General features: G+C 40.7%; 1 protein-coding gene across 1 annotated transcript in view; it reads right to left on the bottom strand.

Annotated features, from left to right (window-relative positions):
- IGSF1 (immunoglobulin superfamily member 1) overlaps positions 1-22,337 on the bottom strand; it is an 82,355-nt gene that overhangs the window by 5,321 nt on the left and 54,697 nt on the right. The window contains exons 3-14 of the mRNA XM_032474722.1: positions 10,515-10,597; positions 10,328-10,388; positions 7,827-7,944; positions 7,669-7,695; positions 6,971-7,255; positions 6,323-6,610; positions 4,135-4,419; positions 3,601-3,894; positions 2,862-3,140; positions 2,386-2,506; positions 422-492; positions 293-325 (exon numbers count right to left, since the gene is read on the bottom strand). Of these exons, the coding sequence (XP_032330613.1) occupies positions 293-325; positions 422-492; positions 2,386-2,506; positions 2,862-3,140; positions 3,601-3,894; positions 4,135-4,419; positions 6,323-6,610; positions 6,971-7,255; positions 7,669-7,695; positions 7,827-7,944; positions 10,328-10,388; positions 10,515-10,597 (1,945 nt within the window). The remainder of the gene's footprint in view (positions 1-292; positions 326-421; positions 493-2,385; positions 2,507-2,861; positions 3,141-3,600; positions 3,895-4,134; positions 4,420-6,322; positions 6,611-6,970; positions 7,256-7,668; positions 7,696-7,826; positions 7,945-10,327; positions 10,389-10,514; positions 10,598-22,337) is intronic.

Genomic DNA, 22,337 nt, shown 5'->3' with positions numbered 1-22,337 from the left:
CTACCTCCCCTTTAAATCCCAATCCAAACTCTTTCCTTCCTTCTGCAGGTGCTGGGGAAAGGGGAAGCTGATGTCTCAGCTGAGCCTCAGAAAAATGCAGAAGGTTGGGGGAAATTTTGCAGGCAGAAAAGCAGAGTTGGAGACTGAATTTTGCCAGCAGCTTTAGCAAGTGCCCCTTCCTGGCTGTCCTCCCCTCCCAACCCAGTCACTCCCTGGCCACTGACACTGACACTCTGTAGTTATTTCGGATCTCCAGGGAGGAATGTCCCAGTCTGGAGCAGGAAAAACTCACCAGTCTCTTCTGTCAATACCCCACTGCACAGTCCTGCAAAAGAAATTGCTGCCAGGGCTTTGCCCCCTCCCCTACAGGACTTCACCCCGGCCTTCTGCCCAGGCCCCTTCCCCACCCCCTTGTACTCACCACAGCAGAGAAGAGCCGTGATTATGAAGAGCATGGTGACCCCTTGAGCTGTTCCCAGCAACCAGGCTTCTCTAGTAAGACCAGAAAAGAGATGAGAGGAGTTGCTGGGATTAGGGGGAGGGCGGAGAGAAGGGGGCGGCAATTTATGTCATTGGCTTACTCAGCACCCAATAGGGATTGGATATGGCCAGGATAATGGGATATAATCTTTCCTGACATCGATGACTTTTCTTTTTGAGGGCCTTAACACCTACAAACCTCTTGCTATTTCATGACCCGTGTGCCCCCTGCCCCCACCCCTCTCCCCAGACTATATCAAATGTCAGCTCCCCAAGGCCCCTGATTAGGCTGTTGCTGGAATTGAGATATCAGATGTTAAAATGCTTTTGTAACTCCAGCTCTCAGAACCCCTGGAGCTCAGTGTAATCAGCAGCTCTGTGTGGTGGGTGTGGGGGTGGAGGGACACATCTTGGGTGTTTCTCAGTCATCAAGTTTAAGTTTGGAAGCAGTTTTTATTATGGCAGTATTGGTCTTCTGACCGACCTGCCTCACCTGCCTTTGTTATGGAAGGGTTGCCTAGGCAGCAGCAGTGAATTACCAGAGGATTGTCAGTGCTGAGCTAAGCTTGTCAGAGAATGGGATCTCTTTACCCCCACCCAGATTATGACTAGAAATGTGCAGCAGCTTTGGGTTATGGGTCCTGAAGAATTAGATGATATTAAGGCAAATTCATTTGACAATTTTTACTTAGAAAATACTGATCCTCCTTGCTGGCCAGGAAAACATGCTTTTCAAGCTACATTCTTCTGAAATCTGGTTTCTGAACACATTGTTTGATGCAGTGGTCCTGGACTGAGGTGTGGCACTTGAAGCTACATTTTTTTCCTAACCTCTGGCTTGAAGGTTACCCCTCTGTATGTGGAACTCAGGGTAGATTCTGAGGAGAAGTAGAAATTGACCCCCACTGAAACTTTTTGAAAGCTCAAAAGGTAGTGGTTTTGCAAAAAGTTTAGGTGGCTCCCTTCTCATTACCCAAGCACTCTGTCCCTCAGATCTCAGTGGAAAACACAGACACACACAATCATAGTCATCATCCATTGTGTATTGAATACTCCCAGACACATAAAGGCCTATGATCATGGTGGGGGAGGGGTACAGCCAGGATCAGATGGTGGGGGAAAGTAAGCAAGGCATTCAGGAGCAGAGGCCCCCACCAAGCTAGGAGTTGTCATCTCTCTCCTCATTTTTAAGCAGAATAGCCTGAGAACAAGGCCACAGGGACCAGGGAGAGAAGGAGATGATCCAGGGGGCACCCAAAGATAAAAGTAAATAGCAGGAGAACCTGTTGGGCTTGCCATTTTATGGGTCAGAGAAAGAAGTATGATTCCCTGGCCCAATCCATTCTCTCATCAAATGCCCACCCAGGTTAAAGCTATATTCTCAGAATGGTCTCCATAGTGGTTGGGGGCCAGAGTGGCAGAGAGACTAGTTTCTGTGGCAACTAGGATGGACCACAAGGCTCTCTAGTCCTTGAGAACTAAGGGTAGTGGGGGATGTTGGGATGGGAGTTGGATAACATCCTGGGAGACAGGACAGCATGGTTTCTTACAAATAAAAAGTTCAGACCAAGTTAATGTGGAAGATATCAATCATCTCTGAGAGGCAGGGTGGCTTGGAAGGGAGATTTAGGCATTCTCCTGGGGGAATCAGTGAATGAGGTTCTGACTATTTCTCCAGCATCAGAATTATACATTTCTCCACCCTCTGGCTTGGGTGCTGACTCCTCTGTGAGGTGAAAGTGAAATAGCTGGAATAAGAAAGTCTTGTCTCTTAAGCCCAGAAGGTGGAGGATATAAAGGGTGTGCCCCTTTGGCCTGTCTCAACTGGAACATAACCCATGCCTGAATCTCTGGGGAGCCTGAACTCAGCTAGTTTGAGGAACGGGGTTGGGACAAGACAGTTACCTGATTCTGAGTCTCCGACACTTCCACCTTATCCACAGCACTACCAACAGCAAGGCAACAAGCTGGATGATTAGGGATAACCTGATAGCTTCATTCAGAATGTAATTCCAGGTGAGAAAGCCTGTGGCCAGAGAAAACCAGAAGCAGGGACCCTGATGGGGACAGGGGCAGGTAAACACATTTATAGGGAGGGGAGCCTGGTTACTGCAAGTGAAGGGAAGTTGGGACAAAAGTGGCCTTCTTTTTCATGAAAGATGGGATGCTTTCATGAAGGATGGGGTCCTTGAAAGTATCCTGTTCACTGCCTTTGAGTGATTGTGCGATCATTCCAGGGGAGGGATGCCCAAACTCAAGGGCCCTGACTTACAAGCCCTCAACTCCCCTTTTCATATCCTTCTAGGCATTGCTCTGGGATCCAAGGGGTATCATGGCCAAAGCAGTGGAGGGAGCATCCATACAAAGCGTTGTCCACTCACCTGCTGGACCCATCAGCTTCAGAGGCTCACTGCAATGTGACCAGGTGTTAGGCTGTTCCTCTATGCGATAGCTGCAACTATAGGTCCCTGTGCCTTTCCCTTCAACATTACTGATGATGAAGTTTCCGTCCACTGAGAATTTTTGGGATGTTGCTCTTTCTTCCCATTTCAGACAAAATTCAAGTACTGGATGAGGAACTCGGCACTGAAGGGTGATCACCTTTCCTAGCTTGAACATGGTGCTGGGCCAGGCTGACAGGGAGGGTTTGGGGGGCTTATCTGCAATCAATCCAGAGGCCACAGTTAGAATAAGTGACCCTGAATTCAGTACCACCTCCTTCAACAAATGTTCTCTATTTGGTCTTCTCTTTCTTTCCACTTCCACTAGGTCAGTGGCTTCAAAATTTGACTATGTATCAGAACCACTTGGTCCACTCCTTGATTCTCTAAAGATTCCTGGGTTCCTACCTTCAACCAGAAACATCCATACCTGTAAGTGTGCCCTGGCCTTAAGGAAAATAACTTTTCTAGGGGTCACAGTGGGGCTTGTCCATGCCGAGGGGTAAGACTTGAGTAACAATCCTGGGAGAAACGTACCTAAAGTTTTTGGGGAAAACTCTACACCACCTTCCTAGTGTGTTTTTCCTCGGCTCATAAATCCAAGAGGATACAGGGCTACCAGCTCCTTCTTATAACACTGTAATGATGATAAAAACAAACAATAATTGTTAACACTTGCCTACAACCACAAGCTCCACGGTGTTGTGTGATGTCATCCTGATGGAGGTCTTCCAGGAGAGGAGGTAGTGGCACCTGTAGATGCCAGCATCACTATAGGTCACATTGTTGAGGAAGAATGACTCATCATCATCGATGCTGGTGATATCCAAGAGCTGAAGTGGTTTGTCTTCACCTTTCTTATGGAGTGCAAGCCCCACTCCGTCCACCAGTCCTCGACACCACAGACTCACGTTCTGACCAATTTGGACCACAGGACTGGGCTGAGCAAGTAGCCAGGTCTTGGGGAAAGTGTCTAGGACAAGACCCAAAGTATAAAGGGCTAACATTTTGACTTTCCCCTCCCACTACTTTAGGATTCTTTTCTTCTTTCTCTAGTCCACCCTTGGCAGATCCCATCCTAAGCCCAATAATAACAAATTCTGCTCCCTCCTCCACCAGTAGCCCTAGCTGTGTGGTTAGGTTTTCTAGGGGGCCCAGAGGGATTGTATACCCCTAACCTCTAACATAGGTCCCACGGCACCCCCTCTCTTACCGGTTACCCAGATTTTCAGGATATCACTAAGGAGTGAACCTCTGTATGACCCATCATAGTAAAAACAGAGGTAATGTCCAGCATCGTGGATTTTCAAAGCCCGGAAGAAGAAATATGCCTCATTTTTTATTGGCCTCTTGCGGTAAAAGGACTTCTCCAAGTCTTCAAGCCTTATTAAAGCAAAGGTCATTCCATAGATTGGCCCTTCACACCTGAGATTCAGGCTTTCTCCTGGTGCCATGATCGGCCCAGGATAAGCTGTCAGAGTCGGTTTGGGATAGAGTCCTAGAAAGGGAAGAAACCCTAGGTTAGAGGTAGGATGATTCTTCCTTATATTCTGGTTTTATTTTCCTAGTTTCTTTAGACAGGAAGTGGTAGCTGAAGTTTACCCTCAGCACTCTCTCTTTTCCCTGAATCTCTGCTTCTTCTTGGAGGTAATCCAGGGTAAGTCCACTTATGTCCCTTCCCTCTCACCTGACTTTATCAGCTTCATTGAGTTCTAACTATGTGTAGAGGTGTATCTCAGTGGAATATCTACTTCTGTAATTCCCAGTATCTTTAGGTACTTGAAATGCCAAATGTAGTTCTTCTAACCACTCAAGAAATCAAACTTCTGAAAATGACTTTGATTCCATCTTCATAAAGCATAAATTCTGATGCAATATTAAGAATGATTTTTAAACACACTAATTTCAAAGAATACCCTAATTCCCACAGGAGACTGGAAGAAGCCAATAAGGAGGGATTGGCCAGCAAGTCTGCAATCCAAAGAAATCTCTGTTAAGGGGGCCATACTTTCACTTCCATGTATTGTTTCTCCAAATAGACTATACTACAAAACAGAGGGCAAACTTCAGTCCCATATCACTCCTTCTTACTTAACCCAATCCCAGGTAGGCCCACCTATCCATTATTGGAAGGATCAGCTCTATCATATGCTCATTAATAATTTAGAATGTGTCAGGAATCATGTAGGTCTACAGATATATGAGTAAAGAAGACAGACGCAGTACCTGTCAGCCAAAAGTTCATGGCCTAGTCAGGGACACCAGCAAACAGGAAACTACGGAAGTGTGCGTGAGTGGAATCTACACTGGACAGACATTCATACAACATCCATAACACGCAGTTCAAACAGTCTTTTTTTCTTTGATCCTCAATAAAGAGCTATACTAATAAAATCAATATCTACCATTTATTGAGAACTTATATGCCAGGCACTGTACATATATTATATTTAGGCAAATCCTCACAACAACCCTGTGAGGTAGGCATTATTATTAAATCAATTTTGCAAATCATGAAACTGAGGCACAGAGAGGTATCATACAGTAGATTGGATAGATACTATTATCCCATTTTAGAGTAGGGGAAACCGAAGCACAGAGGTGAAGTGACTTGCTCAATATCACCCAGGGAGGCGGTATCAGAGGTGGAACTAGAAACTAGGATCACTGCTTCTAAGTCCAAGGTACTTTCTGTAGCACCACAACTTTTCCCAAGCCTATTTATCTTGATGAAGGAACTAAAGCAAATGTGGCCAATTCTGCCTAGAAGCACCCAGGCCATGGGGTGGGAGAGGTGGCTGTGGGGTGTATGTCTAGCATTTGGATATTTTGGGGAGCCTTCTTCTGTGTTTAAAGCTTGGTATTGCCTTACTGGATCTATATACACAGAACTAAACTAATTTATAAAGCCATTTCTAAAATATAATCTATTACTTTCTTTGTCATTTCTTGTTAATTTTTATCACCAGCATGAGCAATTCATTCTATTTTCCACACTTAAAAATTAAAATCACAAATAGAATAAAAATACGTTTGCATTTTAAAATTCAGTTCACAAGACTGCAGTGGCAGTGCCTGGCACATATTAAGTGCTCAATAAATATTAGCCAAATGAATGAATGAATGCATGATATTCAACAAATAGAGAACAACAAAGCTGGGATGAGCTGAAGCTGCTAGATATTTGGCTGGGCTCACTCATAGCCAAGTGATTGGCTCCCAGATATCTGCCTCATAGCATGTGTGATTCTAATCTGCATCTCAGTAAAATGTCAAATGACTCTAGCTCATGGGCCTTTCAGGGAACTGGCCAAGGAAAGTAAAATCAGAAATCTTGGTTTATCCAACCATGATCCCGGGGACAACAATCATCAGACCCCAGCAGCCATAGCCACACCCACCTGCCACAATCAGCTTCAGGGGGTTGCTGGGCTCTGACCACAGGGTGGGGAGCATCTGGATATGAGTGCGGCAGATGTAAACCCCTTCACTCTCAGGTGTCATGTTGGCAATGGAGAATATGGCCACTGTCCCAGTTGGGACTTGGTAATCCATGGGTTCGGCATATCCCTCTTTGAAGAGCATGAATACCAAATCCTGCAGCCAGCCATGACAGAATATGTTAACACTACATCCAGGAAGAGGGGAGGTCTCAGCCTGGATCCAGAAGATAGGCTTGGGCAGCTGGCCTGGAAGGAGAGAACGAACTGGAATTCAGGTAGAGCAAGGATAGGGCTGCTCAGGGAGCAGCAGAGAGTTCTATTTAAATGAGCCTTCCCTGTACGGTCCTTATTTGTCACCTCTTCTTTCCCCATCTCAGGTCTCCCCTATGTTGAGAACCTGCCATTTAGATCTGTCCCAGATTCTGTGTCTCCATTCTGCATTGCCTATAGAGAGCAGGCACTTATTTACTAACTTTGAAATGCCTGCATATATGCATGTGTGCATTCGAGGTAAATGAATGACTTAAACAAACCCTGCTCTGTGAAGGCAACTTTGAATCCCAGGAGCTGGAATTTATTCTTTATTATCTATCTCTATCTTCTTACCTGGTGCCTCCAACTCTAAAACTTTACTGGGCTCTGACCAGCCTGTCTCCTTCCAGTAGCAGCACCTGTAAAGACCTGTATTGGATTTAGTAAGGGCACCAATGGGGAATGAAACTTGAAAGGTCTTGTGGGAAGGGCGGATCCAGGTCATCTGTGTCTTATCTTTCAGCAGCAGGAACTTGCTTGAAATCCGAGAGGGGCTTTTGCACCAAAGTGTGATGTTCTCCCAAGGGGCCTGGAGGTAGTTGGTTTCTATCCACAGCTCTGGTTGAGATTGCATCATTGCTGTCGTTCCCAAAGATAACAAAGATGTGAGCAGTCCAACCCTCTCCCTCCCATAACATGTCCCCACGATGTCCCTTAAAATTAGCCCCAGCCCAGATTCCTCCTTTTGTCTTCCCTTAAGGACAGGAGTGTCTGCTTCTGTAGGGGTAGGATAGGGACCCCAGCATATCTGTTTAGGGAATTCAAGTGAGTTGGGAATAAAGTGCAAATCTTGCTTCCTTTCTATCTGAGATAAAGCTCTTTACTGTTCTGTGGGAAACCAAGTCATGAAGTGAGGGGCCCTGATTCCTAAACGGCTCAGTCTGGAAATTATTTTTGGGATCTCAAGGCAGTTATGTCCAGGGCAATGGAGGCAGGCTAATATCTGGCAGCCTTCAGGAAGGAAGGTACCTGAGGTGGCAGGACTCACTTACCTATCGGTGTCATACCCAGACTCAGCCCTGAAAAGAGAGGTTATGGTGAAGAAGAGCCCCCTCATTGTCCCCACTCACTCTCAAACCTCAATATTCTCCCCCTCCCCAAGGTGCCCACCCATAGGGGTGCTTGCCCCTCACCCTTTCCTTGTACTCACGAATGCAAAAGAGCAAGAGAGTGAATGTCTGCAGCATGGTGGCCCCTCCTCTGGCCTGTCGAGAGCCCTGGAGCCTCTGGAGTCTTGAAGGGCTTTGCCCCTCAACAGGTGGTGAGATCTAAAAGCAGAAGTGTTTTTACTCAGGGGACTTGTCCTGCTACTTAAAGTTCAGTTTGGATCACTAAATTGTACTTGACAACCCTACCTTCCACTACCTCACAGGCACGCTGGGTTACCTGCTACTTCTCTTTTTTGCCCCCTCTCCCCACTTCTCTCTTCTCCCACCCAAAGTCTTTGCTGGTATTGATGATGATGTCAGATTTATTGAAATGTCTGCTTGTCCCTGGGATCTCAGAGGCCCAGAGGACGACCTAATCCAGGCCAGCAGAAGCCTCATGGCATGAAGGAGATGGGAGGTGTAGGGAGTCACTTTTTTAGATCTTTTACTCATATATATCTATTGATATAGATAGATATAGATATAGACATAGATATAGATTTTTTGTTTGAGTCCTCCAACAACCTAGCAAAGGAAGTGTTCCTACCATCCCCATTTTGCTGACTAGAAAACTGAGGCTTATATAGGTTATATAATTTGCCCAAATTCAAAAGTTATTAAATATCAGAACCAAAATTCAAATCCATGTTTAACTCCAATGCCTATACTTTAAAAACAGTATTTAAAGTTTCAGAGGCAGCCCTTGCCCCCTTTCTCACCCTCCCTCACCTTTCCCATCTCATTCCACCCGGTTCTCCCCTTCTGTGGAATGCTTCAAGTCCAATATTACTTTCACCCTTATCTCTTACTCCTACCAAGCTCAAAACCACCATCTCAATTACGTGTTGGGGAATCAAATTACTTGAACTAATCGATATAAAATGTAAATGATTTATTGGCTGCCCGTGCTTTATAAGCATTTTTGTTCATTGCCCCTAAGGAAAAAAAAGAATTGCCTGCATTTCAGGGAATATGGCAAAGAGATTTGAGTTCAGGGAGGACTTCTCATTTTCTCAAAAATCACTATTGACCACAGGCCTTACATGTCCATAAATAGACCTCTTATGCTTTTCTGCCTCTCCTATCCCAACCCCTGCACCCAGAGTGTCCTTTTGCCAAGGGAAGGTGTATGTCCACCACATAAACTCAGGCTAACTCCTCTACCAACTCTGTATTCAGATTCTGAGGGTCTAGCTGACCCCAGCTATTTAACTCTGTCTCAGTAGAGTAGGATAAAGGTGGCTCCCAGAGCCCCAGAGAAGGTATGATTCTGCTTCCCCAAACTGGTCCTGGTCTCAAAGCCTCTAACTTGCTCCATTGCTAACCCTGGGAGAGATGAAGGAGCAGGAAAAGGGGAAGATTCAAACATCTGGGCTGTAGTAAGCAGGTGAACAATCAGAGATCCCAGAAAGCACAATTTTGCTTTGCATTTCTTACTTTGCATTGAAGGATGCTGAAATTACCCTCTTTGAACTTTTCTTCTCTATAAAGTTGGGGAATAATATCTACCTAACATTGCTGTGGAGTTGGATCAGGAATAATATATGTACAGTGCCAGGCACATAGTGAATATTTCATTAAAAGTGGCTATTTTTCCTCCCAAAGGCAGCGTTCATCTGGTATAGGACCCCAAAGATGCTCTTTCCATCTCAGCTCCTACAGCCCCTTGCCCCTACTCCTCTCACAGTCAGGCCCAGGCCCAGGCTTGGGTGCCACCCTGTTGCTTTTTTCCCCTGAGGCCTTGAGCCAGAATTTATTGGGGGAACTTAGATTTTACTGCCAAGGGAATGGTTGAACCTGGGATTCTGCCCGGGAATGCCATCTGAGATTCCAGCCCCGCCACTTGGTCCCATACACCAGGGTTTCATTTTCTGGGGGCTTGAGTGGAATAAGGCAAGCTGATGGCTGCTCCCTCTCCAACCTACTAAGGAAACGCTATCATTTCTATCCAGCGAAAACGATGAATCTTCTTTTGGAAGCAGCTGCAAGCTTCAGGTTAATTGGCCACGCCCATTTTGGCCTGTCACCCTCCCCACACACACCCACTCCCCCAACTTCGGCAGTCTAGCCTTTTCACCCTTCCCTTCTACTCCACCCCGAGCACTTTCCCCACCCTTAGGCAGTGCTGCAGTGCTTTAGAGGGTGACATACCCGAAATGTCTAATGGCTCGCCCCCTGCATAGCTTTGAGGTCTCTGGGAATCAAAAGGGTTTGGCTCGGCAGGGTGCCGGGTACATGCTCCGCTAAAGGTTTGGAGGGAAGACTGAGAAGGAAAGGGGAAGATATTTACAGTGCCCGGAGATTCTCAGCGAGGCATAGCTAGGTTCCGGGGAGGGAAAGAGAAAGGGAGAGATGAAGGGGGTGGGGGGACACAGACTGGGGAGCATTTAGATTTACGGCAATTAATTACAGCAGGGAGATTATTTCGGGGTTTGATTTAGGAGCTGATGGGCAGTATTTAATCTTCAGCCACTGGACTATGCGCTCATTTGCAGGTACTTACGGTAGTTGAAGGCCCGCTCGCTGTTGGAGATTCTCCAGTGAGCTCCTCCAGATGCAGCAAACTGCCCGGCACGGGAAAAGCAGTCTAAGGACAGCCTCTCAGGCTCAGGGCCCCGCCTCCTTCTCTCCTCCGCCAGCGAGGCGGCTCCAACCTCCTCCCCTCCCTCCGCTCGCCTCTGGGAGCCCACCTACACAAACTCCCTGACACCGGCAGTCCTCTGACCACCGGGATTTCCACGCCCCTCCCAGCTCCCGCCTCTCTCTGGATTCCCTGCAGAGGTTGCTGGAGCCAAATTCAGGCCCCTGCCCCCTCGCCTGTCGCTAAGAGCTTCATTGTGTCATTGTACTCTGGAGGGGAGAGGGCCAGCTCTTAAGACTGCCAAAGCTGTAGATCCCTCCTCGCCAGTTCCCCGATGCCTTTAAAGGGATCTCAGATCTTCCTCTGCTCATTTAATACCCCACTTATGCATAAACACCACCACCAGGACTTAAACGCCTACTATGTGCCTGTGAGCCTTGAGCATCCATTATTTCAAATCTCAGAGGGGGTTAAGTAACTTGGGAAGCCTTCAAAGTCCAGCTTGGGATAAAAGTCCAGGCTTCAGAGACATACAAATTTGGATTTCAGTCTGGTTCCATTATTCAATAGCTGCGTCCTAAAGAAAATGAAGTAAACTCTCTGAGGTCCCGTTTCCCCGTTTGTAGAATGAAACAACAACAACGAAAACAGAAGTAATTGCACAGGGCTTCCGGGAGTGATGCAAGTGAAACTTACAGACCAGTAGGCCTGGTACATGGTAGGCGCTCAATGAATGGTAGCTGCTGCTGCTGCTACCACTACCATTACTACTACCATTAACTATTAATCTGGAAATCTTTCCCCAAATGCCCTATAGAAACATGATTTCAATGATGTAGACACCTTTCTAAATTTAGTTGACAATGAATGACTTTTTTAAAAAATTGAAGTATAGTCTGTTTACAAGGTGTCAATTTCTGGTGTACAGCATAATATTTCAGTCATACATATATTCTTTTTCATATTCTTTTTCATTATAGGTTACAACAAGATATTGAATATAGTTCCCTGTGCTATACAGAAGAAACGTTGTTTATCCATCATATATAGTACTATCATATATAGTAGTTAATATTTGCAAATCACAAATAACCAGTTTATTCCTTCCCACTCCCTTCCCCCCAGTAACCATAAGTTTGTTCTCTATGTCTGTGAGTCTGTTTCTGTTTTGTAGATAAGTTCATTAATGTATTCTTTTTTCTTTCTATTTTAGATTCTACATATGAGTAATACCATATAGTATTTTTCTTTCTCTTTCTGGCTTACTTCACTTAGAATGACATTCTCCAAGTCCATCCATGTTGCTGCAAATGGCATTATTTTATTCTTTGTTATGGCTGAGTAGTATTCCATTGTATTAATATACCACAGCTTCTTTATCCAGTCATCTGAAGGTGGACATTTAGGTTGTTTCCATGTCTTGGCTTTTGTATATAATGCTGCTATGAATATTGGGGTGCATGTATCTTTTATAATTAGAGTTTCCTCCAGATATATGCCCAGGAGTGGGACTGCTGAATCATACGGTAAGTCTGTTTTTAGTCTTTTGATGATTCTCCATACTGTTTTCTGTAACAGCTGCACCAAACTACCTTCCCACCAACAAGGTAGGAGGGTTCCTTTTTCTCCACACCCTCTCCAGCATCTATTGTTTGTGGACTTTTGAATGATGGCCATTCTGAATGGTGTGAGATGATGCCTCATTGATTTGCATTTCTCTGATAATTAGTGATATTGAGCATTTTCTCATGTGCCTATTGGTCATTTGTGTCTTCATTGGAGAATTACTTGTTTAGGTCTTCTGCCAGTTTTTGGATTGTGGTTTTTTTGTTGTTATTATTTGTCACTCATATCATTTGCAAATATTCTCTCCCATTTGTAAGTTTTCATTTTGTTTTTCTTATGGTTTCCCTTGCTGTGCAGAAGCTTATAAGTTTAATTAGGCCCCACTTGTTTTATTTTTTAACATTTTTTATTGATTTATAATCATTTTACAATGTTGTGTCAAATTCCAGTGTTCAGCACAATTTTTCAGTCATTCATGGACATATACACACTCATTGTCACATTTTTTTCTCTGTGAGTTATCATAACATTTTGTGTATATTTCCCTGTGCTATACAGTGTAATCTTGTTTATCTATTCTACAATTTTGAAATCCCAGTCTATCTCTTCCCACCCCCCACCCCCCTGGCAACCACAAGTCTGTATTCTCTGTCTGTGAGTCTATTTCTGTCCTGTATTTACGCTTTGTTTTTGTCTGTTTGTTTGTTTTTGTTTTTGTTTTTTAGATTCCACATATGAGCGATCTCATATGGTATTTTTCTTTCTGTTTCTGGCTTACTTCACTTAGAATGACATTCTCCAGGAGCATCCATGTTGCTGCAAATGGCATTATGTTGTCGGTTTTTATGGCTGAGTAGTATTCCATTGCATAAATATACCACTTCTTCTTTATCCAATCACCTGTTGATGGACATTTAGGCTGTTTCCATGTTTTGGCTATTGTAAATAGTGCTGCTATGAACATTGGGGTGCAGGTGTCATCCTGAAGTAGATTTCCTTCTGGATACAAGCCCAGGAGTGGGATTCCTGGGTCATATGGTAAGTCTATTCCTAGTCTTTTGAGGAATCTCCACACTGTTTTCCATAGTGGCTGCAGCAAACTGCATTCCCACCAGCAGTGTAGGAGGGTTCCCCTTTCTCCACAGCCTTTCCAGCATTTGTCATTTGTGGATTTTTGAATGACGGCCATTCTGACTGGTGTGAGGTGATACCTCATTGTAGTTTTGATTTGCATTTCTCTGATAATTAGTGATATTGAGCATTTTTTCATGTGCTTTTTGATCATTTGTATGTCTTCCTTGGAGAATTGCTTGTTTAGGTCTTCTGCCCATTTTTGGATTGGGTTGTTTATTTTTTTCTTATTGAGTCATATGAGCTGCTTATATATTCTGGAGATCAAGCCTTTGTCGGTTTCACTTGTAAAAATTTTCTCCCATTCCGTAGGTTTTCTTCTTGTTTTACTTCTGGTTTCCTTTGCTGTGCAGAAGCTTGTAAGTTTCATTAGGTCTCACTTGTTTATTTTTGCTTTTATTTCTATTGCCTGGTTAGACTGCCCTAGGAGAACATTGCTAAGATTTATGTCAGAGAATGTTTTGCCTGTGTTTTCTTCTAGGAGATTTATCATGTCTTTTCTTTAAGCCATTTTGAGTTTATTTTTGTGTATGTATGAAGGAGTGTTCTAACTTCATTTATTTACACGCTGCTATCCAGTTTTCCCAACACCGCTTGCTGAAGAGAATGCCTTTTCTCCATTGTATATTCTTGCCTCCTTTGTTGAAGACCAACTGACCAAAAGTTTGAGGGTTTATTTCTAGGCTCTCTATTCTATTCCATTGATTCATATGTTTGTTTTTATGCCAATAACACGCTGTTTTGATTACTGCAACTCTGCAGTATTGCCTGAAGTCTGCAAGGGCTATTCTCCAGCTTTGTTCTTTTTCTTCAATATTGCTTTGGCAATTTTGGGTCTTTTGTGATTCCATATAAATTTAAGGATTATTTGTTCTTTTTCTGTGAAAAACGTCCTGGGTAATTTGATAGGAATCATATTAAATCTGTAGATTGCCTTGGGCAGTATGACCATTTTAACAATATTGATCCTTCCAATCCAAGAGCATGGGATAACTTTCCTTTTTTGTAAGTCATCTTTAATTTCCTTAATCAATGTTTTGTAGTTCTCCATGTATAAGTCTTTCACTTCTTTATGCAGATTTATATTTAAGTATTGTTTTGGATGCAATTTTAAAAGAGATTGTTTCTTTACTTTCTTTTCCTGTTAATTCATTGTTAGTGTAAAGAAATGCAACTGGTTTTGTATCTTAATCTTTTATCCTGCTACCTTGCCAAATTCTTTTACCAGCTCTAGTATTTTTGTGTGGAGCTTTTAGGGCTTTCTATATATAGTATCATGTCACCTGCATATAATGACAATTTTACCTCTTCTCTTCCAATTTGGATCACTTTTATTTCTTTTTTTGCCTGATTGCTGTGGCTAGGACTTCCAAAACTATGTTGAATAGAAGTGGTGAGAGTGAGAATCCTTGTTTTGCTCCAAATTTTAGTGGGAAGACTTTCAGTTTTTCACCATTGAGTATTATGCTGGCTGTAGGTTTGTCATAAATAGCTTTTATTATGTTGAGATATACTCCCTCTATACCCACTTTGGTAAGAGTTTTTTATAATAAATGGATGTTGATTGATTTGCATATGTTGAGCCATCCTTGTGTCCCTAGGATGAGTCCAATTTGATTATGGTATATGATCTTTATAATGTGCTGTTGGATTCTGTTTGCTAGTGTTTTCTTGAGGATTTTTGCATCTATGTTCATCAATGATATTGGTCTGTAATTTTGTTTTTTGGTAGTGTCTGTCTGGTTTTGGTATCAGGGTAATGGTGGCTTGATAGAATGAGTTTGGGAGTATTCCTTCCTCTTCAATCTTTTGAAAGAGTTAGAGAAGTATTGGTATGAGTTCTTTGTATGTTTGGTAGAATTCCCTAGTGAAGCCTTCTGGCCTTGGACTTTTGTTTTCAGGGAGGCTGTTTATTGCTGATTCTATTTCACTTCTAGTGATCAGTCTGTTCAAATGATATAGTTATTTTTGATTCAGTTTTGGTGGACTATATGTTTCTAGAAGCTTGTCCATTTCTTCTAAGTTGTCCAATTTATTGTCAGATAATTGTTCATAATATTCTCTTATGGTTTTCTGTATTTCTGTGGTGCTGGTTGTAATTTCTCCATTTTCCTTTTTTATTTTGTTTATTTATGACCTCTCTCTTTTTCCCTTGGTGTGCCTGGCCAGAAATTTGTCAATTTTGTTTAATCTTTAACAAAAACCAGCTCATTGTTTGATTGATTTTTTTCTATTGTTTTTTAATCTCTATTTTACTTATTTCCTCCCTGATCTTTATTATTTCTTTCCTTCTGCTGACTTCAGGTTTTGTTTGTTCTTCTTCTTAAAATTCTTTTAGGTGGTAGTTTAGGTTGTTTGAGAGCATTCATGTTTTTTGAGGAATGCCTGTATCACTTATGAACTTCCCTCTCAGGACTGCTTTTACTGCATGCCATAGATTTTGTGCTGTTGTGTTTTCATTGTCATTTGTTGCAAGATATTTTTAAATTTCTTCTTTGGTTTTATCATTGACCCATTGGATTTTGGGGTAGCATGGTGTTTAGTCTCCATGCCATCATTTTTTCTTGTTTCTCTTTCTGTGGTTGATTTTTAGTATCATGCCATTGTGGTCAAAGAAGATGCTTGAAATAATTTCTATCCTCTTAAATTTGTTCAGGCTTCTTTTGTGTCCCAGTGTGTGGTATATCCTAGCAAATGCTCCATGCACACTTGAAAAGAATGTATATTCTGTTTGGGGGGGGTCTGTAATGTCCTAAAATATCAGTCAAGTCCAACTGTTCTACTGTGTCATTTAGTATCTCTTTTGCCTCATTGATTTTCTATCTGGAAGTTCTGTCCAATGATGTTAGTGGGAGTGTTAAAGTCTTGTACTATTATTGTGTTGCCATCAATCTCTCCCTTTATGTCTGTTAGTATTTGTTTTATATATTTAGATGCTTCTATATTGGGTGCATATATGTTAACATGTGTAATATCCTTTTCTTGTATCACTCCTTTAATCATTATATACTGTCCTTCTTTATCTGTCTTTATGGCCTTTGTTTTAAAGTCTATTTTGTCTGATATGAGCATTGCTACTCCAGTTTTCCTGTAATTCCCATTTGCATGAAATATCTTTTTCCATCCTTTCACTTTAAATCTATGTGTGTCTTTCACTCTGAAGTGGGTATCCTGTAGGCAGCATATTGTAAGCTCTTGTTTTATTATCCAATCTGCCACCCTATGTCTTTTGATTGGAGTATTTAGTCCATTGAAATTTATGGTAATTATTGATAGATGTGTGTTTATTGCCATTTTAAACTTTGCTTTACAGTTGATTTGCTGTTTCTTCTTTGTTTCTTTCTTTGTGTGTGTATGTGGTTAGATAATTTTCTTTTGTATTAGCTTGGTTTCCTTTTGGTTTTTGAGACTCTAATGTATGCTTTTGATTTGTGGTTAACATGTTTTTTAAATATGTTAACCTATTACTATATCTGTTTCCTTTAGAATGGTAATCATATGGGCTAAAACACATCTAAGAAGAACGAAAAGAAAATCTACATTTTATTTCTCTCCTCTTCCACCATTTATGATTTTCATGTCCTCTTTAACATCTTCATGATTATTCTATTGCCACTCATTGTAGTTATAACATTTCCAATTATGGTTTTCTCCTTTCTATAACATCATGCTTCTTTTATATTTATTTATTTATTTTTTTAAAAATATTTTTATTGATTTATAATCATTTTACAATGTTGTGTCAAATTCCAGTGTAGAGCACAATTTTTCAATTATACATGAACATATATGTATTCATTGTCACATTCCTTACTCTGTGAGCTATAATATGATCCTGCATATATTTCCCTGTGCTATACAGTATACTCTTGTTTATCTATTCTACAATTTTGAAATCCCAGTCTATCTCTTCCCACCCCCCACCCCCTTGGCAACCACAAGTCTGTATTCTATGTCAATGAGTCTATTTCTGTTCTGTATTTATGCTTTGTTTGTTTATATGTTTGTTTTTATTTTAGATTCCACATATGACGATCTCATATGGTATTTTTCTTTCTCTTTCTGGCTTACTTCACTTAGAATGATTCTCCAGGAGCATCCATGTTGCTGCAAATGGCGTTATGTTGTCAGTTTTTATGGCTGAGTAGTATTCCATTGTATAAATATACCACTTCTTCTTTATCCAGTCACCTGTTGATGGACATTTAGGCTGTTTCCATGTTTTGGCTATTGTAAATAATGCTGCTATGAACATTGGGGTGCAGGTGTCATCCTGAAGTAAGGTTCCTTCTGGATATATGCCCAGGAGCTGGATTCCTGGGTCATATGGTAAGTCTATTCCTAGTCTTGAGGAATCTCCATACTGTTTTCCACAGTGGCTGCACCAAACTGCATTCCCACCAGCAGTGTAGGAGGGCTCCCTTTTCTCCACAGCCTCTCCAGCATTTGTCATTTGTGGATTTTTGAATGACGGCCATTCTGACTGGTGTGAGGTGATACCTCATTATAGTTTTGATTTGCATTTCTCTGATAATTAGTGATGTTCAGCATTTTTTCATGTGCCTATTGATCATTTGTATGTCTTCCTTGGAGAATTGCTTGTTTAGGTCTTTTGCCCATTTTTGGATTGGGTTGTTTATTTTCTTCTTATTGAGTCATATGAGCTGCTTATATATTCTGGAGATCAAGCCTTTCTCGGTTTCATTTGCAAAAATATTTTGTCATTCCGTAGGTTGTCTTTTTGTTTCACTTATGGTTTCCTTTGCTGTGCAGAAGCTTGTAAGTTTCATTAGGTCCCATTTGTTTATTCTTGCTTTTATTTCTTCAAGGAGAACATTTCTGAGATGTATATCAGGTAATGTTTTGCCTTTATTTTCCTCTAGGAGGTTTATTGTATCTTGCCTTATGTTTAAGTCTTTGATCCATTTTGAGTTTATTTTTGTGTATGGTGTAAGGGAGTGTTCTAGCTTCATTGCTTTCCATGCTGCTGTCCAGTTTTCCCAACACCATTTGCTGAAGAGACTGTCTTTATTCCATTGTATATTCTTGCCTCCTTTGTTGAAGATTAGTTGACCAAAAGTTTGTGGGTTCATTTCTGGGGTCTCTATTCTGTTCCATTGGTCTATATGTCTGTTTTTGTACCAATACCATGCTGTCTTGATGACTGTAGCTCTATAGTATTGTCTGAAGTCTGAGGGGGTGTTATTCCTCCAGCCTCTTTCTTTCTCTTCAGTAATGCTTTGGCAATTCTAGGTCTTTTGTGGTTCCATATAAATTTTATTATGATTTGTTCTAGTTCTGTGAAATATGTCCTGGGTAATTTGATAGGGATTGCATTAAATCTGTAGATTGCCTTGGGCAGTGTGACCATTTTAACAATATTGATTCTTCCAATCCAAGAGCATGGGCTATCGTTCCATTTTTTAAAGTCTTCTTTAATTTCCTTAATCAATGGTTTATAGTTTTCCGTGTATAATTCTTTCACCTCCTTGGTTAGATTTATTCCCAGATATTTTATTAGTTTGGGTGCTATTTTAAAGGGGAGTGCTTCTTTATATTCTTTTTCTATTGATTCCTCATTAGTGTAAAGAAATAGAACGGATTTTTGAAAGTTAACTTTGTAACCTGCTACCTTGCAACCTGCTACCTTGCTGAATTCTTCGATCAGCTGTAGTAGTTTTTGTGCGGACCTTTTTGGGTTTTCTATATATAGTAACATGTCATCGACATATAGTACACTTTTACCTCTTCTTTTTCAATTTGGACCCTTTTTATTTCTCTCTCTTGCCTGATTGCTGTGGCTAGGGCTTCCAGGACTATGTTGAATAGGAGTGGTGATAGTGGGCAGCCTTGTCTTGTCTCAGATTTTAGGGGGAAGCTTTTGAGTTTTTCACCATTGAGTACTATGCTGGCTGTAGGTTTGTCATATATAGCTTTTATTATGTTGAGAAATGTTCCCTCAATACCCACTTTGGTAAGAGTTATCATAAATGGGTGTTAAATTTCATCAAATGCTTTTTCTGCAACTATTGAGATGGTCATGTGATTTTTGTCCTTTCTCTTGTTGATGTGATGTATTACACTGATTGATTTGTGTATGTTGAAACACCCTTGTGTCCCTGGGATGAACCCCACTTGATCATGATGTATAATCTTTTGTATGTGTTTTGGATTCTATTTGCTAATATTTTGGTGAGGATGTTGGTGTCTATGTTCATCAGTGATATTGGCCTATAATTCTCATTTTTGGTAGTGTCTTTGCCTGGTTTTGGTATCAGGGTGATGGTGGCTTCATAGAATGAGTTTGGGAGTATTCCCTCCTTTTCAGTCTTCTGGAAGAGTTTGAGAAGGACTGGTATGAGTTCTTCTTTTTATGTTTGGTAGAATTCCCCAGTGAAGCCGTCCGATCCTGGACTTTTATTTGTAGGGATGTTTTCTATTGCTATTTCGTTTCCATTTCTAGTGATCAGTTTGTTCAAGTGGTCAGTTTCTTCTTCATTCAGTCTTGGTGGACTGTATGTTTCCAGAAACTTGTCCATCTCCTCTAGGTTATCCAATTTGGTTCATACAGTTTTTCATAATATTCTCGTGTGATATTCTATATTTCTATGTTATTTATTGTAATTTCTCCATTTTCCTTTCTTATTTTGCTAATTTGTGTTCTCTCTTTTTTCTTTGTGAGTTTTGCCAGAGGTTTGTCGATTTTATTTACTTTTTCAAAAAACCAGCTTTTGGTTTGGTTGATTTTTCCTATGGTCTTGTTAATCTCTATTGTATTTATTTCCTCCCTAATCTTTATAATTTCCTTCCTTCTGCTGCCTTTTGGGGCTTTTTGTTCTTTTTTTTTCTATTTCATTCAGCTATTGGGTTAAATTGTTTATTCAATATTGTTCTTCTTTTTTGAGGAAGCCTGTATTACTATAAACTTCCCTCTTAGCACTGCCTTTGCTGTATCCCATAGATTTTGAGTGGTTGTGCTTTCATTGTCATTTAGTTCAAGGTATTTTTTAATTTCAGCTTTGATTTTCTCATTGACCCATTGTTTTTTTAATACCGTATTTTTTAATCTTCATGCTTTCCTTTTTTTCTCCTTTGTTTCTCTGTTGTTGATTTCTAGTTTCATGAAATTGTGGTCAGTAAGATGCTTGATATAATTTCTATTTTCTTAAAATTGTTGAGGTTTCTTTTGTGCCCAAGTACATGATCAATCCTGGAAAATGTTCCATGTGCACTTGAAAAGAATGTATATCCTATTTTGGGGGGGGGGTGTAATGCTCTGAAAATATCCACCAAATCTATTTTTTCTATTGTATTATTTAATTTCTCTGTTGCCTTATTTATTTTCTGTCTAGAAGATCTGTCTAGTGATGTTAATGCAGTGTTAAAATCTCCAACTATGATTGTATTCCCATCATTATCCCCCTTTATCTCTGTTAGTAATTGTTTTATGTACTTAGGTGCTCCTATATTGGGTGCATATATATTGACAAGTGTAATATCTTCATCTTGTATCACTCCTTTAATCATTATAAAATGTCCTTCTTTATCTTTCTTTATGGCCTTTGTTTTAAAGTCTACTTTGTCTGAAATCAGTAGTGCAACACCTGCTTTTTTGGCTTTTCCATTTCCATGGAATATCCTTTTCCATGCTTTCACTCTCAATCTATATGTGTCCTTCTCCCTAAAGGGGGTCTCTTGTATGCAGCATATTGAAGGTTGTTGCTTTATTATCCAGTCTGCCACTCTGTGTCTTTTGACTGGAGCATTTAGTCCATTAACATTTACAGTAATTAATGATAGATGTGTGTTTATTGCCATTTTGAACTTATCTTTGCAGTTGATTTGGTATTTCCTCCTTTTTCCTTTCTTCTTCCTTTTGTGGTTTGGTAATTTTCCTTTGTGTTATCATGGAATTTATTTAATTTTTGTGACCCCTTGTAAGTTTTTGGCTTGTGGTTACCCTTTTTCATAAATCTATTAGCCCATTACTATAACTGTTTTTATTAAACTGATAGTAACATGATCTCAAACCCATCCTACCAAGAACAAAAGATTTAAGAAAGAAAGAAAAAAAATTCTATATTTCCCTGCCTCCCTCTCCCACTCTCAATGATTTGTATGTCTTCTTTTATAATTTCATGTTTATTTTATTTGTAATTCATGAGTTATCACCTTTCCAGTTGTAAGTTTCTCATTTCTGTAGCATCCTGCTTCTTTTCTGTTTTTGAGTAGACCTTTCAATATTTCTTTTAGCATGGGTTTAGTGTTGCTAAACTCCTGCAGCTTTTTCTTGTCTGTGAAATTCTTTATCTCTCCTTGTATCCTAAAGGATAGCCTTGCTGGATAAAGTATCCTAGGCTGAATCTTTTTTTCATTCTGGACTTTGAATAAATCTTGCCACTCCCTTCTGGCCTGTAGTGTTTGTGTAGAGAAATCAGCTGAGAGCCTTATGGGGGTTCACTTGTAACTTACTCTTTGCTTTTCTCTTGCTGCCTTTAGGATCATTTCTTTATCCTTGACTCTGGCCATCTTGATTATGATTATGTCTTGGTGTGTGTCTATTTGGGTTCTTCCTGTATAGAACTCTCTGAGCTTCCTGTAATTGGATATCTGATTCCTTCTTTAAGTTTGGGAAGTTTTCAGTCATGATTTCTTCAAAAACTTTGTCAATCCCCTTTGATCTTTCTTCCCCTTCTGGGACCCCTGTTATGCGAAGATTGGCATGCTTTATATTATCCCATAGGTCCCTTATGCTATTTTCATTAGTTTTTAGTTGTTTATCTTGTAGCTTTCCTGATTGGGTGCTTTCAATTGTCCTGTCTTCTAGGTCACTAATTCATTCCTCTGCATTATCTAGTTAGCTTTGCACAGCTTTAGGTCATTCCTCATCTCAGTCAATGAATTTACCCATTCTACTTGGCTCTTCTTTATAGCTTCCATTTCATTTTTAACATATTTTATTTCTCTAAACAGTATTTCTTTTAGTTCCTTCAGCACTTTGATGACTCCTTTTTTGAAATCTTGATCTAGTAGACTATTGATGTCTATTTCATTGATCGTTCTTTCAGGGGATTTCTCTTGTTCTTTTAATTGGGAATGATTTCTCTGCTTCTTCATCTTTCTCATACCTCTCTGGCACTGTGGTTTATGGAGTATCAGTTATCTATTGTGGTCTTTATGGAGTTTATCTATCTAATGCCTATGTAGGAATAAGACTTAGGAAAAAAAATAAAAA

Source organism: Camelus ferus, chromosome X (genome assembly GCF_009834535.1).
Source record: "Camelus ferus isolate YT-003-E chromosome X, BCGSAC_Cfer_1.0, whole genome shotgun sequence".
Taxonomy (NCBI): domain Eukaryota; kingdom Metazoa; phylum Chordata; class Mammalia; order Artiodactyla; family Camelidae; genus Camelus; species Camelus ferus.
This window is presented reverse-complemented; position numbering and strand designations above follow the sequence as displayed.